This window comes from Sardina pilchardus, chromosome 16, assembly GCF_963854185.1.
Source record: "Sardina pilchardus chromosome 16, fSarPil1.1, whole genome shotgun sequence".
In the NCBI taxonomy this organism is placed as follows: Eukaryota; Metazoa; Chordata; class Actinopteri; order Clupeiformes; family Clupeidae; genus Sardina; species Sardina pilchardus.
This window is the reverse complement of record NC_085009.1, coordinates 26,837,355-26,858,420: the sequence shown is the minus strand read 5'-3', so window position 1 is coordinate 26,858,420 and position 21,066 is coordinate 26,837,355. Positions and strand designations below refer to the sequence as shown.

Genomic DNA, 21,066 nt, shown 5'->3' with positions numbered 1-21,066 from the left:
TAAAGCAAGAGGGAAGACATTGATGATTTCAACAATCTTTTCATTTATTTGGCAGGGATGGTGCACCAGCACAAAATGTAGGTCGTCCACCCATATTTTCCATTGCATCGCCTTTTTATTGCTCTCCTTTCATATAGTGTGAATGATTTTTTAACAAGATACAAAGCTTGTCTTTATTTGAAACACACACACATTATGTAATTATTTATTCATTCTATATACTGACATGTCTGATATTCATAACAGCAAACTTTATGCAGATTATAGCCTACTATTCATTATAACTCCACCTCTTAAATTCAGCTGTCTGGCTGAAGCCTCAAAATATTGTAAACAAAGTAGCAGGCTAAGCTCATCATACTCTACTGGTTGGACTGTTCAGTTTCCCCACATGTGTTTTAGTTTCAAGGTAAGCTAATACTTTTTCTCCTTGGGACAGGCCCTTTTAAGCCTTGGAGTTGAAAACATTGGTATTGAGATGGTCAGTCAACTTGAATGCAAGAGATTTTATCAAATGTCTGATGCTAACCGTTTTAACAGTAATTTAGCTAATCGTCTTCTGTGCGTCATTGCGTTCACGATTGTGAACGTTCTATTTGGATTAATGTGCATGTCGAGGGCGGGCCAAGGAGAATGAGTTTACTTATACTGTTTGGTAAAGTTGCACGCATAGTCTACAGTTGCGGAAGAACATGCTTCCACCCGAGCAGGGTCAGGTGCATCAGTTTGACCAAGCTAGGGAAGATCTCTCGCACTTGCCATTTCTAACCTTGCGCGCAGCACTCAAAACTCCATACTCCTACTCTCGCACGTAAGGGAAACACGTCGTCACATATGGGAATCAATTGCGCATGCCATAACTAGCCTGAACCGTAGGACCGTACGACGAACACACATTCTGAACCGTGACATGCGAACCGCACGGTTCGGAGCATTTTTCAAAAACCGTGCCACCCCTAAAGGGAATAATTACATTACCTAGGCTAGTCAAGACATGTATAGACCATTATATTACAGAGCATATGGAAGATGATGTCCTGTCAAAAAAGAATACATTAATCTTATATAGTTAGTCTTCAGTCTTTCAAGTTCACCAAGGTAAAGATTACACCATCCCAGTCTGTGCAGGGCCTCACATATTTACATTACACAAAACAAAAGCACACAAACATCACTCACAATGTCTGTCAAAATAAATACACAGTTTTTGGTTTAGAAAGGCCACCGTACCCGTTTTGTGGAGGGAATCCTGAGACAGTCCTCCTCAGTGTCGAAGCCACACTGTGTGCTGACCTCTGCGATGAACTCAATGTATTCTTTGTACTGAGACTTCTTACACTGTCGCCGCTGGTACTTCCCGAAGAAGTCGAAGAAACAGCACGGGAGAACAAAGTACCGACAGGAGAAGGACGACCTGGAAGCACACCAAACATGACCGTGAGAGAATCGGAACTCAAACACACACACACAGATTCAGAACACACCAAACACACACCAAACATGACCGTGAGAGAATCGGAACTCAAACACACACAGAACACACCAAACACACACCAAACATGACCGTGAGAGAACCTGAACTCAAATACACACGCAGAACACACCAAACACACACCAAACATTTCCATACGGGAATCTGAACTCAAACACACACAGAACACACCAAACACACACCAAACATGACAGTGAGAGAATCTGAACTCAAGCACTCACAGAACACACCAAATACTGTACAACCATGAGAGAATCTGAACTCAAACACACACACACACAGAAGACACCAAACACACATACCAAACACGACCGTGAGTGAATCTGAACTCAAACACACACACACACACCAAACAGGACCATGACTGAAAGTGCAGGTGAGTAAATGTGTGTGTAGGTGGTTGATTGTGAAGCATTTCTCTTTATCTGCAAAGCGCTTAGAGGTGTCGGAACAGAGGACTAAAACTGCATGCCGTATCAATCCATTCATCTGTGTTATGGTGAAAATAATAATTAATTTGAGGTATCTTTTTTGGATTGAGCCTCATTGTCTTCATTGTAAGATTAAGATAATTTCAAAAAGATTATTTTTTAATACCCCAATAAATGTAGAGTAGAGTGCTTCATAACGCAGGAATAACCAGGTGTCCGCCGCTCAAATAAATGAGGTGGAGTGTCAATCAAGACTGCCTCCACCTTCTGACATGGCTCAGCCTTAGCGAATCACACACTCACTCTTTCTCTCTCACACCCAGATATACCACAACAGTCAGAACACACACAGTGTATTACTCTCTTACACAACACACACACACACACACACACACACAGAACAGCTAAAACAGCTTACACATCCGGTGTCTTCCTCTCTCATACTCACACATATGCTCTCACACAGACATCCTCTGGGCCTTGGCGTAATATCTCCCCCTGGTGTCTTCCCAAGGAAATGTAGACCAATTTATACTACACCTCTCCAATCTATCTATAAATAAATTACAGGAACGTCTGTCTGTCAGTCAATGTCTCTCTCTCTCTCTCTCTCTCTCTCTCTCTCTCTCTCTCTCTCTCTCTGTGTGTGTGTGTGTGTGTGTGTGTGTATGTATATATGTGTGTGTGTGTGTGTGTGTGTGTGTGTTATTCGCATCTCTGTAGCACACATTCTGCTTTTGCCGCTCTAGCCACTGGCCACGCCCCCCTCTCTCGCCCCCACCACAGCGCAGGACCAGAGACGCCAGAGACGCCTGCACTTATGGCTGCAGGAGTATATATATTATGTGTGTGTGTGTGTGTGTGTGTGTGTGTGTGTGCACGTGCGCTTTTGAGGACCAGAGACGCCTGCACTTATGGCAGAAGGAGTATATGTGTGTGTGTGTGTGCGCTTTTGAGGACCAGAGACGCCTGCACTTATGGCAGAAGGAGTATATGTGTGTGTGTGTGTGTGTGTGTGTGTGTGTGTGTGTGTGTGTGTGTGTGTGTGTGTGTGTGTGTGTGTGTGTGTGTGTGTGTGTGTGTGTGTGTGTGTGTGTGTGTGTGTGTGCGTGTGTGTGCACGTGCGCTTTTGAGGACCAGAGACGCCTGCACTTATGGCAGAAGGAGTATATGTGTGTGTGTGTGTGTGTGTGTGTGTGTGTGTGTGTGTGTGTGTGTGTGTGTGTGTGTGTGTGTGTGTGTGTGTGTGTGTGTGCGCTTTTGAGGACCAGAGACGCCTGCACTTATGGCAGAAGGAGTATATGTGTGTGTGTGTGTGTGTGTGTGTGTGTGTGTGTGTGTGTGTGTGTGTGTGTGTGTGTGTGTGTGTGTGTGTGTGCGCTTTTGAGGACCAGAGACGCCTGCACTTATGGCAGAAGGAGTATATGTGTGTGTGTGTGTGTGTGTGTGTGTGTGTGTGTGTGTGTGTGTGTGTGTGCGTGTGTGAGTGCACGTGCGCTTTTGAGGACCAGAGACGCCTGCACTTATGGCAGAAGGAGTATATGTGTGTGTGTGTGTGTGTGTGTGTGTGTGTGTGTGTGTGTGTGTGTGTGTGTGTGTGTGCGTGTGCACGTGCGCTTTTGAGGACCAGAGACGCCTGCACTTATGGCAGAAGGAGTATATGTGTGTGTGTGTGTGTGTGTGTGTGTGTGTGTGTGTGTGTGTGCGCGTGTGCGTGTGTGTGTGTGTGCACGTGCGCTTTTGAGGACCAGAGACGCCTGCACTTATGGCAGAAGGAGTCAGGGCAGAGCACGGGCTGAGCGTCGTGTTTGGGTCATTATCATGTCTGACCAAAACAATAAACAACGCCTCTGGATGCAGTTTGCTTGCATAAAAGGATTCCGAGGATTTTACGACACACCAACAAACAGAGGCGTGAAGTGGCTGTTCCAAACAGCGTAAACACGATGTGCAAGAAACAGACCCTTTGAGAAGACCAGGCTTCTTTGGACTGTCTGTAGACTTTGAATAAACAAATGACAATTCCGACTGCAAGGTCCCAAATTAAAACGAGTGATAATGGATATGCAAAGCACGACCAGCTACAGACAACTAGTGGCACTATCACTCATAGGCTACTAATCAGAGACTGTTTTTGAGTCACATTGTGAGAAAATTAATTTGATAATGCATCATTCTACAAAATGGCTTGTCATCTATATCAGGTTATTAAATTGGCTAAACATAGATTACAGTATATCCTTAACTCAAAGCTCCAGGCTTATGTCATTTTGATCAGCTACAGACAAGTGGCACACAAAGCATGATGTCACTTATAGGCTACCAGAGATTGCTTCTGAGTCATACTGTTGCAAGTCTCAGATGCATAATTATACAAGATCATTTGTATTCTCTATCGTCAAGTTATTCAATATGTAGCGTTAACTCAAAACAGCTGTTAGGCTTATGGTATTTTGATCTGTGAACATGTCACTTACGGCCATGCTTAACTGTTTACTGCACATTTAGTCTAATGGATTATAATATAATATTACTATTATATTATACAGGTTTTCTACAGGAACGGCATGTTTGAATGGCCACTGCACTAGTACCCCCCCCCCCACCACCCCACCACCTCCACACACACACACACACACACACACACACACACACACTTGATTGACTGCCATGAGGGGGAAACCGTGAACTTACAAACACCTCCCACACCACTCTCTCTGACACATTTGTCTGGCTGTGATGAGGGGGCATACAGGACATGAAACACTTCTCATGCTGCTTACACACACACACACACACACACACACACACACAAACTTTGACCATGATAAGGAGGATGCAAGATATAAACTTACACACACTTTTCATGTTTCAAACACACACACACAGATTTCTTTGACCATGATAACGAAGATGCAAGATGTAAACTTACACAGATTTCCCATGTTTCAAACACACACACACACTTGCCTGGCTGCAATGAGGGGGATCCAGGGTGTGAGCTCATCAGAATGGTTTCCAATCAGCCAGTCAGCGTGTGGGAACAAACAGCCTTCGCCTGGCGAGATCGCCGCCTCCTAAAATAGTCCACCGGCAGCCATGGCCAGCACACACACACACACACACACACACACACACACACACACACACACACACACACACACACACACACACACACACACACACACACACACACACACACACACACACACACACACACACACACACACACACACACACACACACACACACACACACACACACACACACACACACACACACACACACACACACACACACACACACACACACACACAGCGTCACAAACCAGAGGAGTGCTTTTCATTACTGCTGGCCGTAGTGGGTGTAATGACTTTCTGAATCATTCATTCGCAGGCCCGATAGAGGGGTTCCGACATCGCCACTGATCCCCGCCACACCGCCCGATAATTGCAGTCCGAGGATGCCTCTGCGCCGCCAGGAACTTTAATCAATCTCCATTACAAATAATCCCGTATTAGGATTCTCTGAGATGGAATTGAAAAATAAATCCCCTCACAGCACGATAACTCATTTCAACCCAAGTATTTAAACTTTTTAAATTATTTAGTGCGTCATTCCCTGTCAAATGAGATAAGTTTGTTGCTGCACTGTTTCCGGTTTTGTTCAAACCTTGCCTATGTCACGAGTGTATCCCAAAACCAAGGCCTGTAAAAAATATTTCTGTTCAAATCCTACCTCTCCATAGATTTTTAGCCTCTGATAATGATAGATAGATAGATACTTTATTGATCCCCAAGGGGGAATTCAAGTAAACCAAGGGGAAATTCAAGATAATAGTTCATGCCCAAACATGGCTTACAAGTTAAGCCATTTTTTAAAGAGAGTAATGACTGAAAAAAAAGGTAAATAAGGGCGCAACTCATGTTCCTGGATTCCGCTTGATTTCTATTGCTATGTCGTTAGCAGCATTTATACATGTTGAAGGGCCTCCTGCCCATGCTAGCACAGACATACAGTACAGTATGACAGCATGCGTCACTGAGGCAAACGGCTACTGAATAAAGCATTTGTCTGTCAACCTGCATACCTGTCAGAGTGTGTCAATCTATCTATCTGTCTGTCTATCCATCCATCATCTATTCACCTGTCCGTCTGTCTGCCAAAATCTCAATATATCTGTCCATATATCTACCTATTGATCTCTGTGTTTGTCAGCATATATATTGTCAACCAATCTGTCTTCCCAAACTGTCCGTCTGTCTGTCTGTCACTCTCTCTGCATGCTTGCTCTTCTCTACAGCAAAGGCACTTTAGGAGGCCCGCAGCCCTGACTGCCCAGCTGGACTGACTGAGCTGAGCACACGGTGGAGCAACATCATGAAATATAGATGGTGTTAGGACGGCCTGTGCTGTCAGGGGGCTGTTTTAAGAGGAGGAGGCCCAATTACATGGACAGAGAGAGGAAAGTGGGTGGAGGAGAACAGGAATATGACAGAGGGATAGAGAGATAGAGAGAGAGGGACAGAGAGAAAGAGAGAGAGAAGTTTAGCTATGAAAACAGAGAAAAAGAAAGAGAGAGAGAGAGAGAGAGAGAGAGAGACAGTTAATGATGAAAATATATCTATATCTTTATATCTATCTATCTATATATATATATATAGAGAGAGAGAGGAGAAAGAGAGAGAGAGAGAGAGAGAGAGAGAGAGAGAGAGAGAGAGAGAGAGAGAGAGAATCATCTATGAAAACAGAGAGAGATGGCTTTGGGGTTAGAGATGGGAACAGGCAGAGACAGAGAGAGACAGACAGACTGAGAGATAAAGACGACGAGGTACAGAAAGCCAAGACCATGAGATGGCCAGAGAGCAGGAGAGGTGAGGCTGAAAGAGCGGGAAACTCCCGAGGACAGGGAACAGGCTGTACCAAGGACACGGGGGACAGGAGCACTCAAGTGCAAATCTCCATAATGCATAGCCTGCCTGTTGCACAGCCCTCAGAGTGCCTCTGTCAGAAGAGACCGACATCAAACTTCAGCCTCCTTCAGTCTTGCAAACACAGAGTACGTTTATGCATTTTAGATCATTTTAGTACCTCTTCAGTGCCAGACATAAACCAGACAGAAAACACTTAAAATCTAAAAGAATGGCTTTAGAAAACACTTAAAATCTCAAAGAATGTTTTTTAGTTAAGAACTTCAGTAAAAAACAGGCAACAATACAATAACTGCTTTACCCCCACTCATTTACAATAAACCCCCTCCACTCTTTTCCCCACAACATGTAGGTTTCATAAGCCCACTGACCTCTAGATGTGTTTCCGAGCCATACATGTCCCAGATTTTGCGCTTGCGTACGTCAATGCCCTTTCCTGGATGCTGCAAAGTAAGGACAAGACAGTGTAAACACACACAACAGTACATGCAGGTATACAACAGGACCACCAAGGACACTTCTCAGGCTCAGACAGTGGCTTTCACTGGCACGTGTCCTTTTGGGAAAGAAAACACTTTCCTGACTGATCATTCATTTTGCAAAACAAATCTACACTTTTGTTGAGATTCTGAACTTTTAACATCTTTGTGTATTGTTGAGTTTCTTTGTGTATCTGTGTTCATGTATGAATTACAATGGGTAATTCACCAATAATTCACCAATTTCCATACTTTTCCAGGAAAGGAGAAGTCATAATTCCTTAACTTTTAATAACATACTTTATACTATACTATAATATAATACTAATAACTTTTTCAAATGTTTAAGACCTGCATAAGCATCCTGTTCCCATGTACAATGTGGATAGTCTACTCTGATACAATTTACAAAAGTAATCCAACATTGTTTGGACTATTACTACACAACTTACATGTCTTCAGCTTGTTTTTTTCCCCACATTTTGCTAAATATGTACGGGTTTGAAGCTACACGTACCCCTTCATTGGTCAGAATGTGAACCAGGAGTCCATTGCCACAGCCGAGATCCACAAACGACTGTTTCCCTGTCAGCCCCTTCTCAGCACGCTCCTCCTCCCACATGACCTGAGGAGTCCATTGATCATATTGTGTTTATGTTTACAGCAGCTGGCTTAGCTGACGCTTGTGTCCAAAGCGACTTACCATCACATCAATAGACTAGATTAGATCAGACTCAATGTTATTACCATTGTACAGTGTACAATGTACAAAGACAACAAAATGCAGTTTGCGTCTAACCAAAAGAGCAAAAAAAGCAGAAAAGTGCAATGTGATATACAAAGTATAGGCAGGTGGTGCATAGACAGGACACACTATATATTGCAGACAGTAGGTAGTATACAGTTGGCTTACAGAAGGTGATTTACTGTAATATATAAATCAAATAAAAATGTGTAGTGTATTTGCAGTAACCTTAAATAAACATCACATTAACATTAACAATTCAAAGTAAACTCATATACTGTAGCCTAAATGATAATAATATGAATTAAAAAACAATATTATTAATAGGACATGGATTAAGCAGGATTTATCAGATTAATGGACCTGCCCAAGGTTTCTTCCTACAATATATGTATCTCCAGGGAGTTTTTCATTGCCCCTGTTACTCATGGGCTCTCTCTCAATGTTTAACACTCTGTAAAGCACCATGAGACATTTTCACACTCTATAAGTTAAATAAAATTGAAACTGGGAATAATAACAATAACCACACTTATTAACAAGGAAAATTACATTAGTTAGACAGAAGGAAAACAGACGAGGCGTTAGATGCTTTTTGAGGATCGATTGGCAAATTATTCATTATTTCCGCAGAATGCCTTAAGCTACAACCTGACTCCAAAAGCATCACCAGCTGATTATCAGCCGAGCGGTGACCTTCAACGGGGCGCACTGACACAAATATGCAAGTCAGCGACTGAGACTAATTCATCATCTCTCCTCTTCCGCTCTCCCATCCAGTCCCTCGCTCTCTCCATCTTTTCGCTCCATCTCTTCCATATGTCGCCCACTCAAGCAGACAGGTCCCCCCCTTCAAGGTCTCTCCCCGCTAAAAGGGAATTTTCTTTGCTACTATTGTCGGGTGATGCTCGAGGGAAGCTAGGGCCTTGGGCTCTGAGACGTCTCTTCCGACCATTTCAACTGTTAATGGTTCCACATAAATAAATAAATACATACAAAGGAACTAAACTAAAGTAAAAAAAAAAAGGATTCCACTTTGGCCAGAGATATTTGGCCTCTGGCGCAGAACTAGCCCAGATTTGAGCCTTTATCTGGTGTAGAGGAAGCCGCCGCCTCTTTACCAGTGTTTCCCAAACTTCTCTCACAACATACTTTAAGAAAATCTCTCAGTACACCACCGTAACATTAAACATTCAAAATTGACAAAATAATTTGTTAATTATTATGGGTTTATAAATAAGATATTCATAAACCCATACGCAAAATATTTATAAACCCATAATGTTAGCTCAATTACTGATTGTATTCTACAGTCTGTTGCTCACTGCTGTAAATGTCTTTTCTATTCAGCATGACAAAGGGGGTGGGGTAAATTTAATCTGAACAAATCTCTGCAGACTGGCTTGTTTATCACCAAAAGTTAAGCTTCCGGTGACCTCACGTCAAGCCACCACACTTATGACACCATTTGTAGCGAAGGGAGAGAGTAGTGACTCCACCCAGTCTCAAACTCGGGTCTCCGGGCCAGGCCTGTTGGTATGGCAGTCAGGGCGCATACTCAACTGTGGTGACGGTACTCCATCACAGAAACATCACCAGAAGTATCACTTCAACTAAAGGAAAAGGGGAGTTAGTATGCGGATATTCCTTGAGATTTTCTACTGCCACCGTTTCCTTTTCCAGCACCTGCTTTTGGATGTATGCACGTAATGCTTTTGGATTCCCGTACTAAGTTTGATCCTAAAATTCTCATTCTCTGCTTTTTCTTCCTACTACAAGGCTAGAGAATGCAGTTACGTACCAGCAAATATGTGGCAATGGCAACATCTTCAAAGACGAATTTCTCTGGGTCTGTGACTTCAGGCCAAACCTTGAGGGGAGAAAGTGCAAATTTATTCGGTTTATCCCATTGTGACTTCAGAGAGAATACCACTCCTTATTTTACAAAGACATTAGACATGGTTGAGAATTCTACCTCATTTCATTATTCATGTGGTAGTCTTTCTTTCTTCCTGATTAAAAGAAAGAATACCACTACTGTTATATTACAGCAGAGAAAACCTAGCTCCCTCGCTCAAATATGGCCCTTCAGTTGCCAGTTTCAAATGACCTAACCAGACCAAACTGCACTTCATCTTAATCAGATGCAGTCTATGTTTTAATGTCTTTAAATGGTTGTATTTTATGTATTTTTGTACCTATTTTTAAACTATTGCCATTTTAAGCTTTTATTTACTATTCCTTGCTTTTGTTTATGTAAAGTACATAAAAAATTGTGCAGGTTTCTAGCCTGAGCTGCCGAGTGAAATCCAAATTCGCCGGCAGGTCAGGCAGGTTTCACCCAGCCTAAGTCTACCGTGCAACATAGCTGGAATGTTATTCTCTATTTTGCAAGTTGCTTTGGATGAAAATAAACGTGAATGTAAATTGTGACCCTTCTCCTCCTCCTCAGTGCTGCTCTCACCTTCACCATGTCCCTGTACTTGTCCTTGAGCTGCTGGTACTGGAGGCTGTACTTCTGCACGGGGATGAGCGAGAGGGTGCTCTTGAACTCGCTGCTTCGGCTCTCCGTGGCCCAGCGTGCCAGCTTGGGCAGGAGCTCCGTGTCCAGCCAGGGCAGCTTGGGGTAGGCCACGCCGTCGCTCAGCCACTCCTCAGGGTGGGGGACGTGGAGGGACAACATCCTAGTGGAGGTGGGAGATGGGTGTGAGATTCTGGCCGAAGAGTTGTCTTGAGGTCTCACTTGGCAGAGTAGCGTTTGGTACAAATGATAAATAGCTGTCTTAATTTGCACTGATGTGACAGCTAGAAGATATGAAAGTGCTGCCAACTGACTTGGCAAAGCTAGCAAGATATTACACACTTTCGACTCATGCACATTTGTAGCCCTAGTAGGCTAATCATGCATGAAAAGAGTTTAGCATTTGGACTCACCAGTCCTCATCTGTCACTGCATGAAGCTCAATCTGGTACATGTTACTTTTCTTGAGCAGATGGGTATCCCCATCCTCCTGCTCAACGGGCACAAAGATCACTCTTTGCCTTCCAACATCTGGAGGTGAAGTAACGTATCAAGTTCAGACAGAATCTATAAATGTAACATTACTAACTGAAACAAGCACACACAGAGGGAATAGAGTCAATAGACAGTTACCTTTGATTATTATTTCCTTGTGTGCATGGGTCCCGTATGTGTTTACCTTGGGGATAATTGTCCTGACTGTAAGACACAACTGTCTGTCAATCAAGTGGCCTTTATCGTGGTCTGTGCCACTGTCCAAAAAGGAGACCACTTCGCTGAGTTCATCAGTGCCACATTGTGTCAACTTGAATAAGAAATCTTTAAACTCTCCCACGTCTACATCTCTATCTTCAGTCTGTGTAACTCCACATAGTCGCTTATTAACAACATGAGGTTTCTTTAGCCAAACATCCACGGCAGACCAAAAACCATCAGGAAGAGCATTGGCTTTGTCGCTAAACTTGAATTCAAACGTTTTAACCATGTTTTCAGCAATATTTTTGACCACACATCTCCAATGTTGCCATGTTCCTGGGTGACACGTGAGAAAACCATGGGAGAAAACTCATCGCAACCTCAGTATTTCAAAATAGAAGTGGTAAATGTTTCCCTCCTTTAAGACTAACTTGTAATTTATTTATTTCAATTGAATTGTTAGTTATTAAAAATGTAACAAGCGTGTGTGAACGTAGCTTAAAAAAAAAATCAAGAACATTTATGAAACAGAAGAAAATGCCACTGAGCAAGACTTTTAAACAGAACACTGAAAGGATACTTCCGCTATCGTGGGGTTTTCAACTTTCAACTCTCGCGCTACTTTCTTTCTCTTCCGTTTGCGGCGATTGCAGGTATGGTGGATCTCGTTTTTTACAGAAAATAAAGTCCAAGTTATCCAAGATAATCAGCTTTTCTGAAGTGCGGTATCTGTCATTTTTGTGTTTATACAGATATAATACATTTCGCTTAATCTCTAGGTTATGACATTTTGTGTTAATATGGACAAACACTCATCTTAATTTGACTAGTACTTTGGTTCATGCCGAAGAGTGATTAGTCCAATAAGAGAAGCCCTTCTGAGTTACATAAATGCAGACAGACAATACTGATCAAATGTATTACAGTTTGAATATTTTTCAGTTTAAGCAACTCGTCCCAGATATGTTGGACACTTTGTTTGCTACAACTATTTGTTTATTAATGAAGGGCTGTGCTAGCTTTTAGCATTGCAATGTTAGCGCCTTGCTAAGTGTCTGAGGAGCACACGTTAACGTTAGCAGCTACCCCCTTGTTTGGTAGTATTGGACTTAAGGTAATGACTTGTGTTGTAGTTAAATATATCAACCGTGATACTTGCATCTGAACAATTATCTGTGTATGTGTGGAAAACTAACGGATCATTCCCATTCAATCTCCTTCAGATACAAACATGGTGCAGCGCCTGACTTACCGTCGTAGGTTGTCCTACAACACCGCCTCAAACAAGACTCGGCTGTAAGTAGTTTCCGAATTATGCTTGAACCTTTTTTTGCTTTATAACGTGGTGTGCTGTACAAGTGTAGATTTTGGGTTTATCCAGATGTTAATGTAGATCAATGGGATGGTCAGTATCCCCGCTCTATGAGGTAGTGATGGAAGCGCTTTAGCATGTGTATGTAGACAGGTTCTACTGGGTACATTGACAGCCCAAGTCAAGTTTTCTTGATATGATGTTGGTGTCTGATCATTACTTTCACCAACTGTTTTGTCCTCTTTGCAGTCTATCAGAATCATGAATACTACCTTGTGTATGAAGTTGAACACTGTAGCACTTTGGCAGGACCTTGTTTTGTACAGGCTTTTAAACTACAATATAGTTTTACCCCTTCACAAATGTAACTCAACAAGGAGAGTTTTGCAGTGAGATTGGACTGTTGCACAAGTCTTTCTGAACCTGGTGCCTGAATGCTAAAGTGAATTGTGTGTCTTTTACAGGTCCCGGACACCAGGCAACCGCATTGTTTATCTGTACACCAAGAAGACCGGCAAGGCCCCCAAGTCGGCATGTGGCATCTTCCCAGGAAGACTGCATGGTGTAAGTACTTCCTCGAGATGTACAGTAGAATCATGCAGGCTTTGTTTTGCTGTCAAATATGAATGTTTGGGCATGCATCTGTGTGTCAAGTTGTACTATAACAGTGGACAGACTTGTGTTGGTGGTAGCTTTTCTTCATTCCCCCCCATTATTCTACTGCAAGTGACGCATGCAGTGAGGATGTGGTCATAGTGATAAACTTGTGCTTAGAAGTTTGTCTGCAACAATTACATTTCTATAATATTCTTACATTTTATTGATTAGACCGCTAACCTAATTAATCAATTGAATATAGTTCTTACTTGTCTTGTAGACTTTGTCTAGTTAGTAGTTCAAATTTTGTTTGGGAGTTGTAGTGTAATGTAATGTCTACTCTGTATCACTTTTGGTTGATGCATGTATCTAGTTCAAAACATTCATCCAGTGTCAAGATGGCTGTCTGAAAACAAGTTTTTAATGTACTGAGATGCAATACTGAAAGGAGTATTATGGTGCTTGGATTAACAATATTGCCCTCAGCTGATACTGATGTGGTGACTAGGCCTTTACTGTCATTGGCCGGGTTTCCCAAAATCGTTAAGAAGCTCTTAAGTCCTAAGAACTTCTTAGGAGCGTTCTTAGAACATTCTTACAACGCTCCTAAGAAGTTCTTAGCACTTAAGAGCTTCTTAACAATTTTGGGAAACCCGGCCAATGGCTGGGTTTCCCAGGTTTGTTAAGAAGCTCTTTAAGTGCTAAGAACTTCTTAGTAGCGTTCTTAGAACATTCTTAGAGCACTCCTAAGAAGTTCTTAGCACTTAAAAGCTTCATAACGAATCTGAGAAATGCGGCCAATAACAGTTGTGCACCCTTGTCTTAGCGACGGAGACCTTATCAGCTGGTTAATATTTTGTTTGTGTTGTTGTTTAGGTCCGTGCTGTTAGGCCGCAGGTTCTGATGAGGCTCTCCAAGACCAAGAAGCACGTCAACAGAGCTTATGGTGGTTCCATGTGCGCCAAAAGCGTGCGCGACAGGTGAGGGACTCTTGTTGTTGTTTATGCTATTAATGATTTCTGTGTTATCCTGTTCCACTCCCCAGATTTATTGACACTTTGACGACATTTCACCAACCTCTTTTGAGAAATTTAAATGGTTTTGTATACAATGTGCCCAGCAGCAAGGGCTACTGTGGGGTATTCCAAGTACGCGGTTTAGTGACAAACCTGAGTAAGATAACTCAGAGTAAGGGGTAAACCTCCTAATAGAAGAGCTGTATGGCTTCATTCTCCATAGAAAACAGTGCCATGGGGCTCTTGTTGTAGGAGGTTTACCACTTACTCAGAGTTAACTTAGCCAGGTTTGTCACTAAACCATGTACTTGGAATACCCCCCAGATGTGTATAGGAAAAGTAGGGAGCAGCAGGGTTGAGAACCCCCGTCGAGGGAGAACTAAACACTGCTTACCAGACCTGGGCAACCCCGGCTTTAGGAAGTCCAACCACTTGGTTCTACCTGTGCGCAGATCTCACTAATCTACCTGTCTGAGCAGGTGTGCCTATTAGGGAGCAGCCACTTTGGTTAATGGCTGTAAGAAATACGCAGAAGTGGCTGAGGAACTTGGCTGACATGCAGTAGGCACTACATGGGTCCTGTTTGGATATAAACTTCAGCTAAATGCATTTAAAAAGATGTATACAGCTATGATATGAGTGAATGTCATACCATGGATGCTGAATGACATTCGAATGAGTTGACTGTCATATTGAAATATACAAGACCACTGCAAATTTGGGTATGACCGTCAACTCATTCAAATGTCATAGAGCAACTGAAGGATGATGTTGGAAGCATGTGCAGTGGCCTCTTAAATTTTTTTGGGGTGATGGGTGTACGTTTACTTTCTGCAGCTGAGGTGTCCCCTGCGCACTCTCCAGCTGTCTAGTGTTTTCTGGCTGCACACAAAGCTGCATATGTCTATTTTGACCACTCGCTGACCAGATGAGAGTTCTTGGTTGTGTCGTTAGTGTTTGAAATGGGTTCTTTTCGGTGTGTAGGGTATTGCCATTTTACAGAAGCATTAGAGTTCTGGTCTAGAACTGTTGAGCCACCTATCTATCTAAAATGCGTGCCTAAACCTCGCAAATGCCACCAACAACCCATGTGGTTCTGAGATGTCGATAACATGTGAAATGGCATCTTTTGACAAAATTATTGCGGGTGGTATGCTGTGAAGGATTTCAAACTCTTATGGAGTGTTCCATCCCTAACCTCAGAACAGCATGGTGCAGTCTTGATGGCAAGTGGCACGCACGCATGCCCACACGCACACGCACACGCACACGCACACGCACACACACACACACACACACACACACACACACACACACACTTCTGTTGAAGGGTGCTGAACAGGGTTCTTTTTCTCGTTCTTTTTTGGGCTTGAATGGAGAATGAACAATTTAGTCTGTTTTGAACAAATTGTAATATTTGCTGTTTCATTCTTTTTTGATGTAGATCATGTACATTTGCTATCTAAAGTATTCCTGCCTCTAGTCTAATGCCTTTGTCTCTTTTCTCCCCAATCCAGGATCAAGCGTGCTTTCCTTATTGAGGAGCAGAAGATCGTCGTCAAAGTGCTCAAGGCACAGGCACAGAGCCAGAAGTCAAAGTAAATGTCTATTTGTACTGCTGCAATAAAATGTGGGAACCATATGCTTGTTCGTTGAGAGTTTTTTCTTGAATCACTGACTATGCTACCACAAGTCTTTAAGCATCTACTTTAACATCCTCTTCTGGTAAGACATTAACCCCATTCTTGATGCAACACTGACCCATGTCAGCCCAATTTATAGGACTACACTGACTGAGTAGCATGACATGAATGGTATAACCATAGATATACATTGTATATATGTCTATGGGTATAACTGTCTAGCTGTTGATTGTTCCAGATAAAAGGGATGTACGCGGAGAAGTCATGTAACAGGTAGCGGAGCACCCATCAAACTAGGCTATAAAGGGTGACCAGGAAAATCCATTACTTATTCTGAGGTTTTGTGTACTTATCAGATTACAGAGTGAATCTCCCGCACACCCAAGACCCATAAGGACCTGCAGTGAAGCATACTGAATCACCCTCTAGCCTGGCAAATTAATTTGTGTTGAGTCCACCTGAGACCATTTGAAAGGATTCAGTGTGAAAATTATACATAAAATATTCCTTTAACTACATCATCAAAGGTTGCATGTTGCAGCGTTTTCTGCACATGAACAAGTATCTATAAGACCCATCAATCTTTGAAAGATTAGTGGGAGGAGTAGTCGGACAGTTCCTTTTACACACGCAGAGATGTATCTGGCCGCTAGGTTTTGAGCTGCAAAATGGGGCTTTCTCATTCGTCCTTTTCAGGCGACGTCATGTCTTGGAAGATAAAGTAAATAGTAAAACGCCTCTTAATTCGACAAATGTATTTATAATGATGTTTCAGTAAATTTTTACCTTTCATGTGGGTTCTCAATCATGTCTAAGTGTATTCAGTTAGGCTGTGTGTGTGCTTTCGAATCCAGTTTATTTACATAGATACATTTCTGAATACACTTCCTGGACACGTCGCCGTAGAGAACTGCTGTGACGTCTGCAGTCTGCACTCCGTGGCTGTGTTCAGTGGAAGGAAGGATAGTGCAGGAATCTGTTCATAAAATGGAAACGTTGTACAGTCTCCCTTTCACTGTGTTGGAATGTCCAAACATAAAGCTCAAGAAACCGTCATGGCTACATATGCCATCTGCTATGACAGTGTATGCGGCGGTCATTGTGTCTTATTTTCTCATCACCGGAGGTAAGTTTCTCTAACGCTAGGCACAGTTGCTAGCTTGCTAGCCAGCTGAAGCTGGTCTGGTTATGCCGAATGTTGGGCTCATTTAATTGATGCATAGCAAATTAACTTGTTTAACACGATGTTTGGACGTAAAGGTGCTAAACAACACTAATTGTTGTATGAGATGGGAGCTGTTGGTTTTGCGTTTTCATAAAAGGCCGTTTAGCAAAAGTGGTGTTAGCCTAGCATTGAAGATCAGTTAATATAGGGACAGGTAAATGCACTGACTAGGACTGGTTCAGGTTTCAGGTAAAGTTAACGTTAGAATTGCATTTGTTCACATATTGGTTGCATTCATCACGAGGATAACTATTAGGCGTTTTGAGGGAGGTATTCTTAACATATAGTGTACGTTAACGTTACTTTATGATCGACTTCTGCCTGAGCCTTGATAGCATTAAAGCAGTTCGAGTAACGTAGTGTACGCCTCAACTTTGATTGTGATATGACTCTTTGCAGGCATCATTTATGATGTGATTGTGGAACCACCAAGTGTCGGCTCTATGACTGATGAGCATGGACATCAGAGACCCGTGGCTTTCTTGGCCTACAGGTGAGTCTGTGCCCAACTGCTGTTGGCTACTGGTCCAGAGGTTCCTGCCTAGAACACAAACACAGTGGTTATATTCTCTTCCAACAAGGGTTTTAGTACTTCATTCCACACAATGTGCAGGTTTTTAACGCTCTACGTCTGTTAGTATACTTCAATAGAGCAATTGCATGGTCATCAGGTAATGCTCCTTGTTATGGGATCAATACATCTCCTGTTTACAGCCAGTTCAGCGTGAATGCAATGCATTTGTCTCCGTGCATGGTGTTAGCTAAAACATGGCAAGACTATTTGCTTTCCAAAATTAGTTACTGAAAGTGTGCTTTTAAAGAAGTGTAATGTGCTTGTTTGTGATCACTGTTTGTTTCCTCAAGGGTGAACGGGCAGTACATCATGGAGGGTCTGGCCTCGAGCTTCCTCTTCACCATGGGTGGCCTGGGCTTCATCATCCTGGACCGCTCCAACGCGCCCAACATCCCGAAGCTGAACCGCTTCCTGCTGCTCTTCATCGGCTTCGTCAGCGTTCTCCTCAGCTTCTTCATGGCCCGCGTCTTCATGAGGATGAAGCTCCCGTAAGTCACCATGGCAACACACGCACGCCACAGCCACACTGACACTAAACGCAACGCTGTCACCACGCATCAAGCTTTCTCAAAATGTAGGCCTACGTCATTTTTCCACATATTGTGCCTTCACCTTACAGTCTACCTCATATCACATTGTAGTGTTGTCACAATACCAAAATGATGATGTTGGTCCAATACTATGTCTAAGTATCTCGATACTAATATTGAAAAGATACCATGCCAAAAACCTTGAACATCAGTAATATAACTAATAGAATGGGTCTAAATGGCAGAACATTTCACTATTTTTTCTTTTTTAGCATTTTTGTTAAACTGATTACCAATATGGCCTTTATTATCTGATTAAAACACCATTCTGAAAATACTAACTTCCATTTCATCTGATTGGATGATGATGATGAAGCTTTGCCTGCTGGTCTCAGAAGTTCTCCAGAAGAGGAAACAATAAATTGTTAATCAATGGAACAATGGCAGAACAATAGGGAATATTGCCAAAGACATTCCTCTATTAGTTGCCTTGGGAAATTAAAAATGAGCTTATTTGCTGTCTATCCCAGAGTGAGATAAGATGATGCATACATTTCTCTTCTCTGTGCGTCCAAATAACCCTGTCTGACACTGTTAGCTTAGCTTAGCATAATTCCCTGTAAGTGGGCAACACCAGTTTGCCTATGGCCATATGGTAGCTATAGACTAATAGGTATAACCCACTTCCAGTGGCAAAATGCCATACCGCTACCACATCATACTGCTACCGAATGGCATGTTGTCTATCAAGGTCTCATAAAACATCAGTGTCACTATATTACACTGTCAACACATGTCCCCTCACATCACCTCACGTCACCTCACTTCACCTCACGTCACACTATTACCTCATGTCACACTCAACGTCATAATTTCACATAATCTCACACTGTCACCTCCCATTGAAATTTCCACCACCACCACCACCAGTAGCTACTTTTTCACCTCATGTCACGAGACCTCAGGTGTTGCCTGAGGTCGACTTGCATCACGTCAACCTCTGAGATTAACTTCCTTTTCCCTCTTTCTCTTGCAGTGGTTACCTCATGGGCTAGTGCGCCATCGCCGCGCCATATTGAATTTCATTCAGTTTGAAGAGTTGCTGCAATCACAGAGGCAGCATCAGTGCCATGGAAGACTGTTTGTGATCAAGAGTGTGTGTGTGTGTGTGTGTGTGTGTGTGTGTGTGTGTGTGTGTGTGCGCATTTGTGTGTGTGTGTGTGTGTGTGTGTGTGTGTGTGTGTGTGTGTGTGTTAAATGGGTGTGGTTATGCAAGAAGAGACTAGTTTTTCCAAGTGCTTTACTTACTGAGTAGAATCCAATTTCTTATCCAGTAGATTCAACAGGTTTGACTTCACTCTCAAACTCAAAACCAGTCAATACGTACAGCAAGTAAGTCATCAGATATGCAGTAGTACAAGTGTTTTGTTGACTGACTTATGATTATTATCCTGAGTGATGTTTTGCCACGGGTGCACTTGTTTTTGTAGACACTTGTGTCTCTGCGAAGACCTTGAAAAGTGTCTGTGGGTGTGTAGTCTGTGTGTATGCGTTTAGTTTTTCTATACGAATTGAGAATAAACATCCTTTCCACTATGTACTTGTGTTAATGTCTGATGTTTTGATGTTCTACCTACCATATACATATGTTCTGCCATATACATTTGATGTATATCTCGATGGCTTGAAAGCTGACCTTGGTAGAGCTGGAGCCTTTGGCCCAACTTACGGATATCTGGCTTTCGGGTGAAATAGAATGTTTCGGTACAGAAAGTGAAGCCGAGATTACAGTAGCAGTGAAATAACAAAAGACATTATATAATAATTGTGGTGAAAAGTATAGGCCTAGGCCTATAAATACTTTCCTACTTTCCACAAGGAGGCTGGCTTTGTTTCTGTAGCAGAAACCCTTTTTTGGGTGTATGAACTGTGTGCCTTTATTCATGAGTTTCATCAGGTCCCTTTCCACAATTGTATTAATCAAGCACCATGCATGCAGTTTGCATTCATAATCTAAGTGCTTGATTTTTCTACACCTGTGGAAAGGGACCAGAGGAAACCCATGAATATGTCCTCCACTGTGTGTGTGTGTGTGTGTGTGTGAGTGTGTGTGTGTTACAATGTGTAGATTTAGTCTTATCCATTAGAAAAAGTAAATGGTTGCACAGTCTTTTCAATTATAGCCTATCATTTTGCAGCATATTATGAAAGTAATTTGCACCTTATCTAAAAAGATATCATAATATTAAACATAGATGTTGACTAATTAATATTACTAATTTTAATATGGACCTTTATTTACATGGACCGCTCTTTTTGTAGGTCATATTAGATAGAAATGTCAACAAAATTATCCTGTGATAATGTAGCAATTTTGAGCGGGAACTTGATCAGCAGCAGCAGTGTGGTGGACATGACTGCAACACAGCAGAGAAATCTTCCTCTCTTTGGGAACGAACTGTTTTTAAGGTAAGGTAGATATAATGCGCAAAAAAATGCCTTATGAAAATATTTTGTCATTCAACAAAATAATGTCGGAGTCACATTTTTTATATCTGTAACATTAGGTTTTATATCTGAGTAAGAGTGCTAGGTTAGCTATAGATGACTGTTCCCACCCAACATTAGATTGGCTAAACATGTCTTTTGTTAGCTAGGGTCTAATAAGGGTAGCAGGTAGCAAAGGGTAGCACCCAGCTTTTGATAGATGAAACAGCCTGCCCAGACTTTAGTACGTTTTGACCCCGACTGTCTGATGTTTTGTCGATGTTTGTGTGGCTACATTTAGTTATTGTTGATTAGTAATTCTATACTCTTTGATTTAGGGCCTACTAAATGAAAACCAGACGACGCGCGTGTGTGTTCTGTCGTTTG

At 42.3% G+C, this 21,066-nt stretch overlaps 3 protein-coding genes across 4 annotated transcripts in view; 2 read left to right on the top strand and 1 right to left on the bottom strand.

Annotated features, from left to right (window-relative positions):
* The window catches only part of trmt44 (tRNA methyltransferase 44 homolog), a 26,709-nt gene extending 15,070 nt beyond the window's left edge, over positions 1-11,639 (bottom strand). For both annotated transcript variants that reach the window (XM_062516932.1, XM_062516933.1), the window contains exons 1-8: positions 11,233-11,639; positions 11,013-11,130; positions 10,543-10,762; positions 9,880-9,948; positions 7,851-7,958; positions 7,226-7,297; positions 4,894-5,000; positions 1,231-1,414 (exon numbers count right to left, since the gene is read on the bottom strand). In XM_062516932.1, coding sequence (XP_062372916.1) covers positions 1,231-1,414; positions 4,894-5,000; positions 7,226-7,297; positions 7,851-7,958; positions 9,880-9,948; positions 10,543-10,762; positions 11,013-11,130; positions 11,233-11,584 — 1,230 coding nt within the window. In that variant the 5' untranslated portion in view covers positions 11,585-11,639. The remainder of the gene's footprint in view (positions 1-1,230; positions 1,415-4,893; positions 5,001-7,225; positions 7,298-7,850; positions 7,959-9,879; positions 9,949-10,542; positions 10,763-11,012; positions 11,131-11,232) is intronic.
* A 235-nt stretch (positions 11,640-11,874) lies between these two features.
* Positions 11,875-15,862, top strand: rpl34 (ribosomal protein L34). The gene is made up of 5 exons (XM_062516976.1): positions 11,875-11,948; positions 12,519-12,591; positions 13,072-13,171; positions 14,081-14,184; positions 15,738-15,862. Exons 2-5 carry the CDS (start codon positions 12,527-12,529, stop codon positions 15,820-15,822), a joined length of 354 nt encoding a protein of 117 aa, XP_062372960.1. The 5' UTR covers positions 11,875-11,948; positions 12,519-12,526; the 3' UTR covers positions 15,823-15,862.
* Positions 15,863-16,763: 901 nt separating this feature from the next.
* ostc (oligosaccharyltransferase complex subunit) lies at positions 16,764-19,788 on the top strand. Its single transcript, XM_062516836.1, has 4 exons — positions 16,764-16,989; positions 17,488-17,581; positions 17,953-18,150; positions 19,229-19,788. Exons 1-4 carry the CDS (start codon positions 16,851-16,853, stop codon positions 19,245-19,247), a joined length of 450 nt encoding a protein of 149 aa, XP_062372820.1. The 5' UTR covers positions 16,764-16,850; the 3' UTR covers positions 19,248-19,788.
* Positions 19,789-21,066: the final 1,278 nt, after the last annotated feature.

Excerpts from the sequence above, each read along its gene's own strand:
- rpl34 (XM_062516976.1), top strand. The coding sequence starts at position 12,527 with ATGGTGCAGCGCCTGACTTACCGTCGTAGGTTGTCCTACAACACCGCC. Across the intron at positions 13,172-14,080 it reads TCCCAGGAAGACTGCATGGT|GTCCGTGCTGTTAGGCCGCA; the intron begins GTAAGTACTTCC and ends GTTGTTGTTTAG. Across the intron at positions 14,185-15,737 it reads GCCAAAAGCGTGCGCGACAG|GATCAAGCGTGCTTTCCTTA; the intron begins GTGAGGGACTCT and ends TCCCCAATCCAG.
- ostc (XM_062516836.1), top strand. The coding sequence starts at position 16,851 with ATGGAAACGTTGTACAGTCTCCCTTTCACTGTGTTGGAATGTCCAAAC. Across the intron at positions 16,990-17,487 it reads TTATTTTCTCATCACCGGAG|GCATCATTTATGATGTGATT; the intron begins GTAAGTTTCTCT and ends GACTCTTTGCAG. Across the intron at positions 17,582-17,952 it reads GTGGCTTTCTTGGCCTACAG|GGTGAACGGGCAGTACATCA; the intron begins GTGAGTCTGTGC and ends TGTTTCCTCAAG.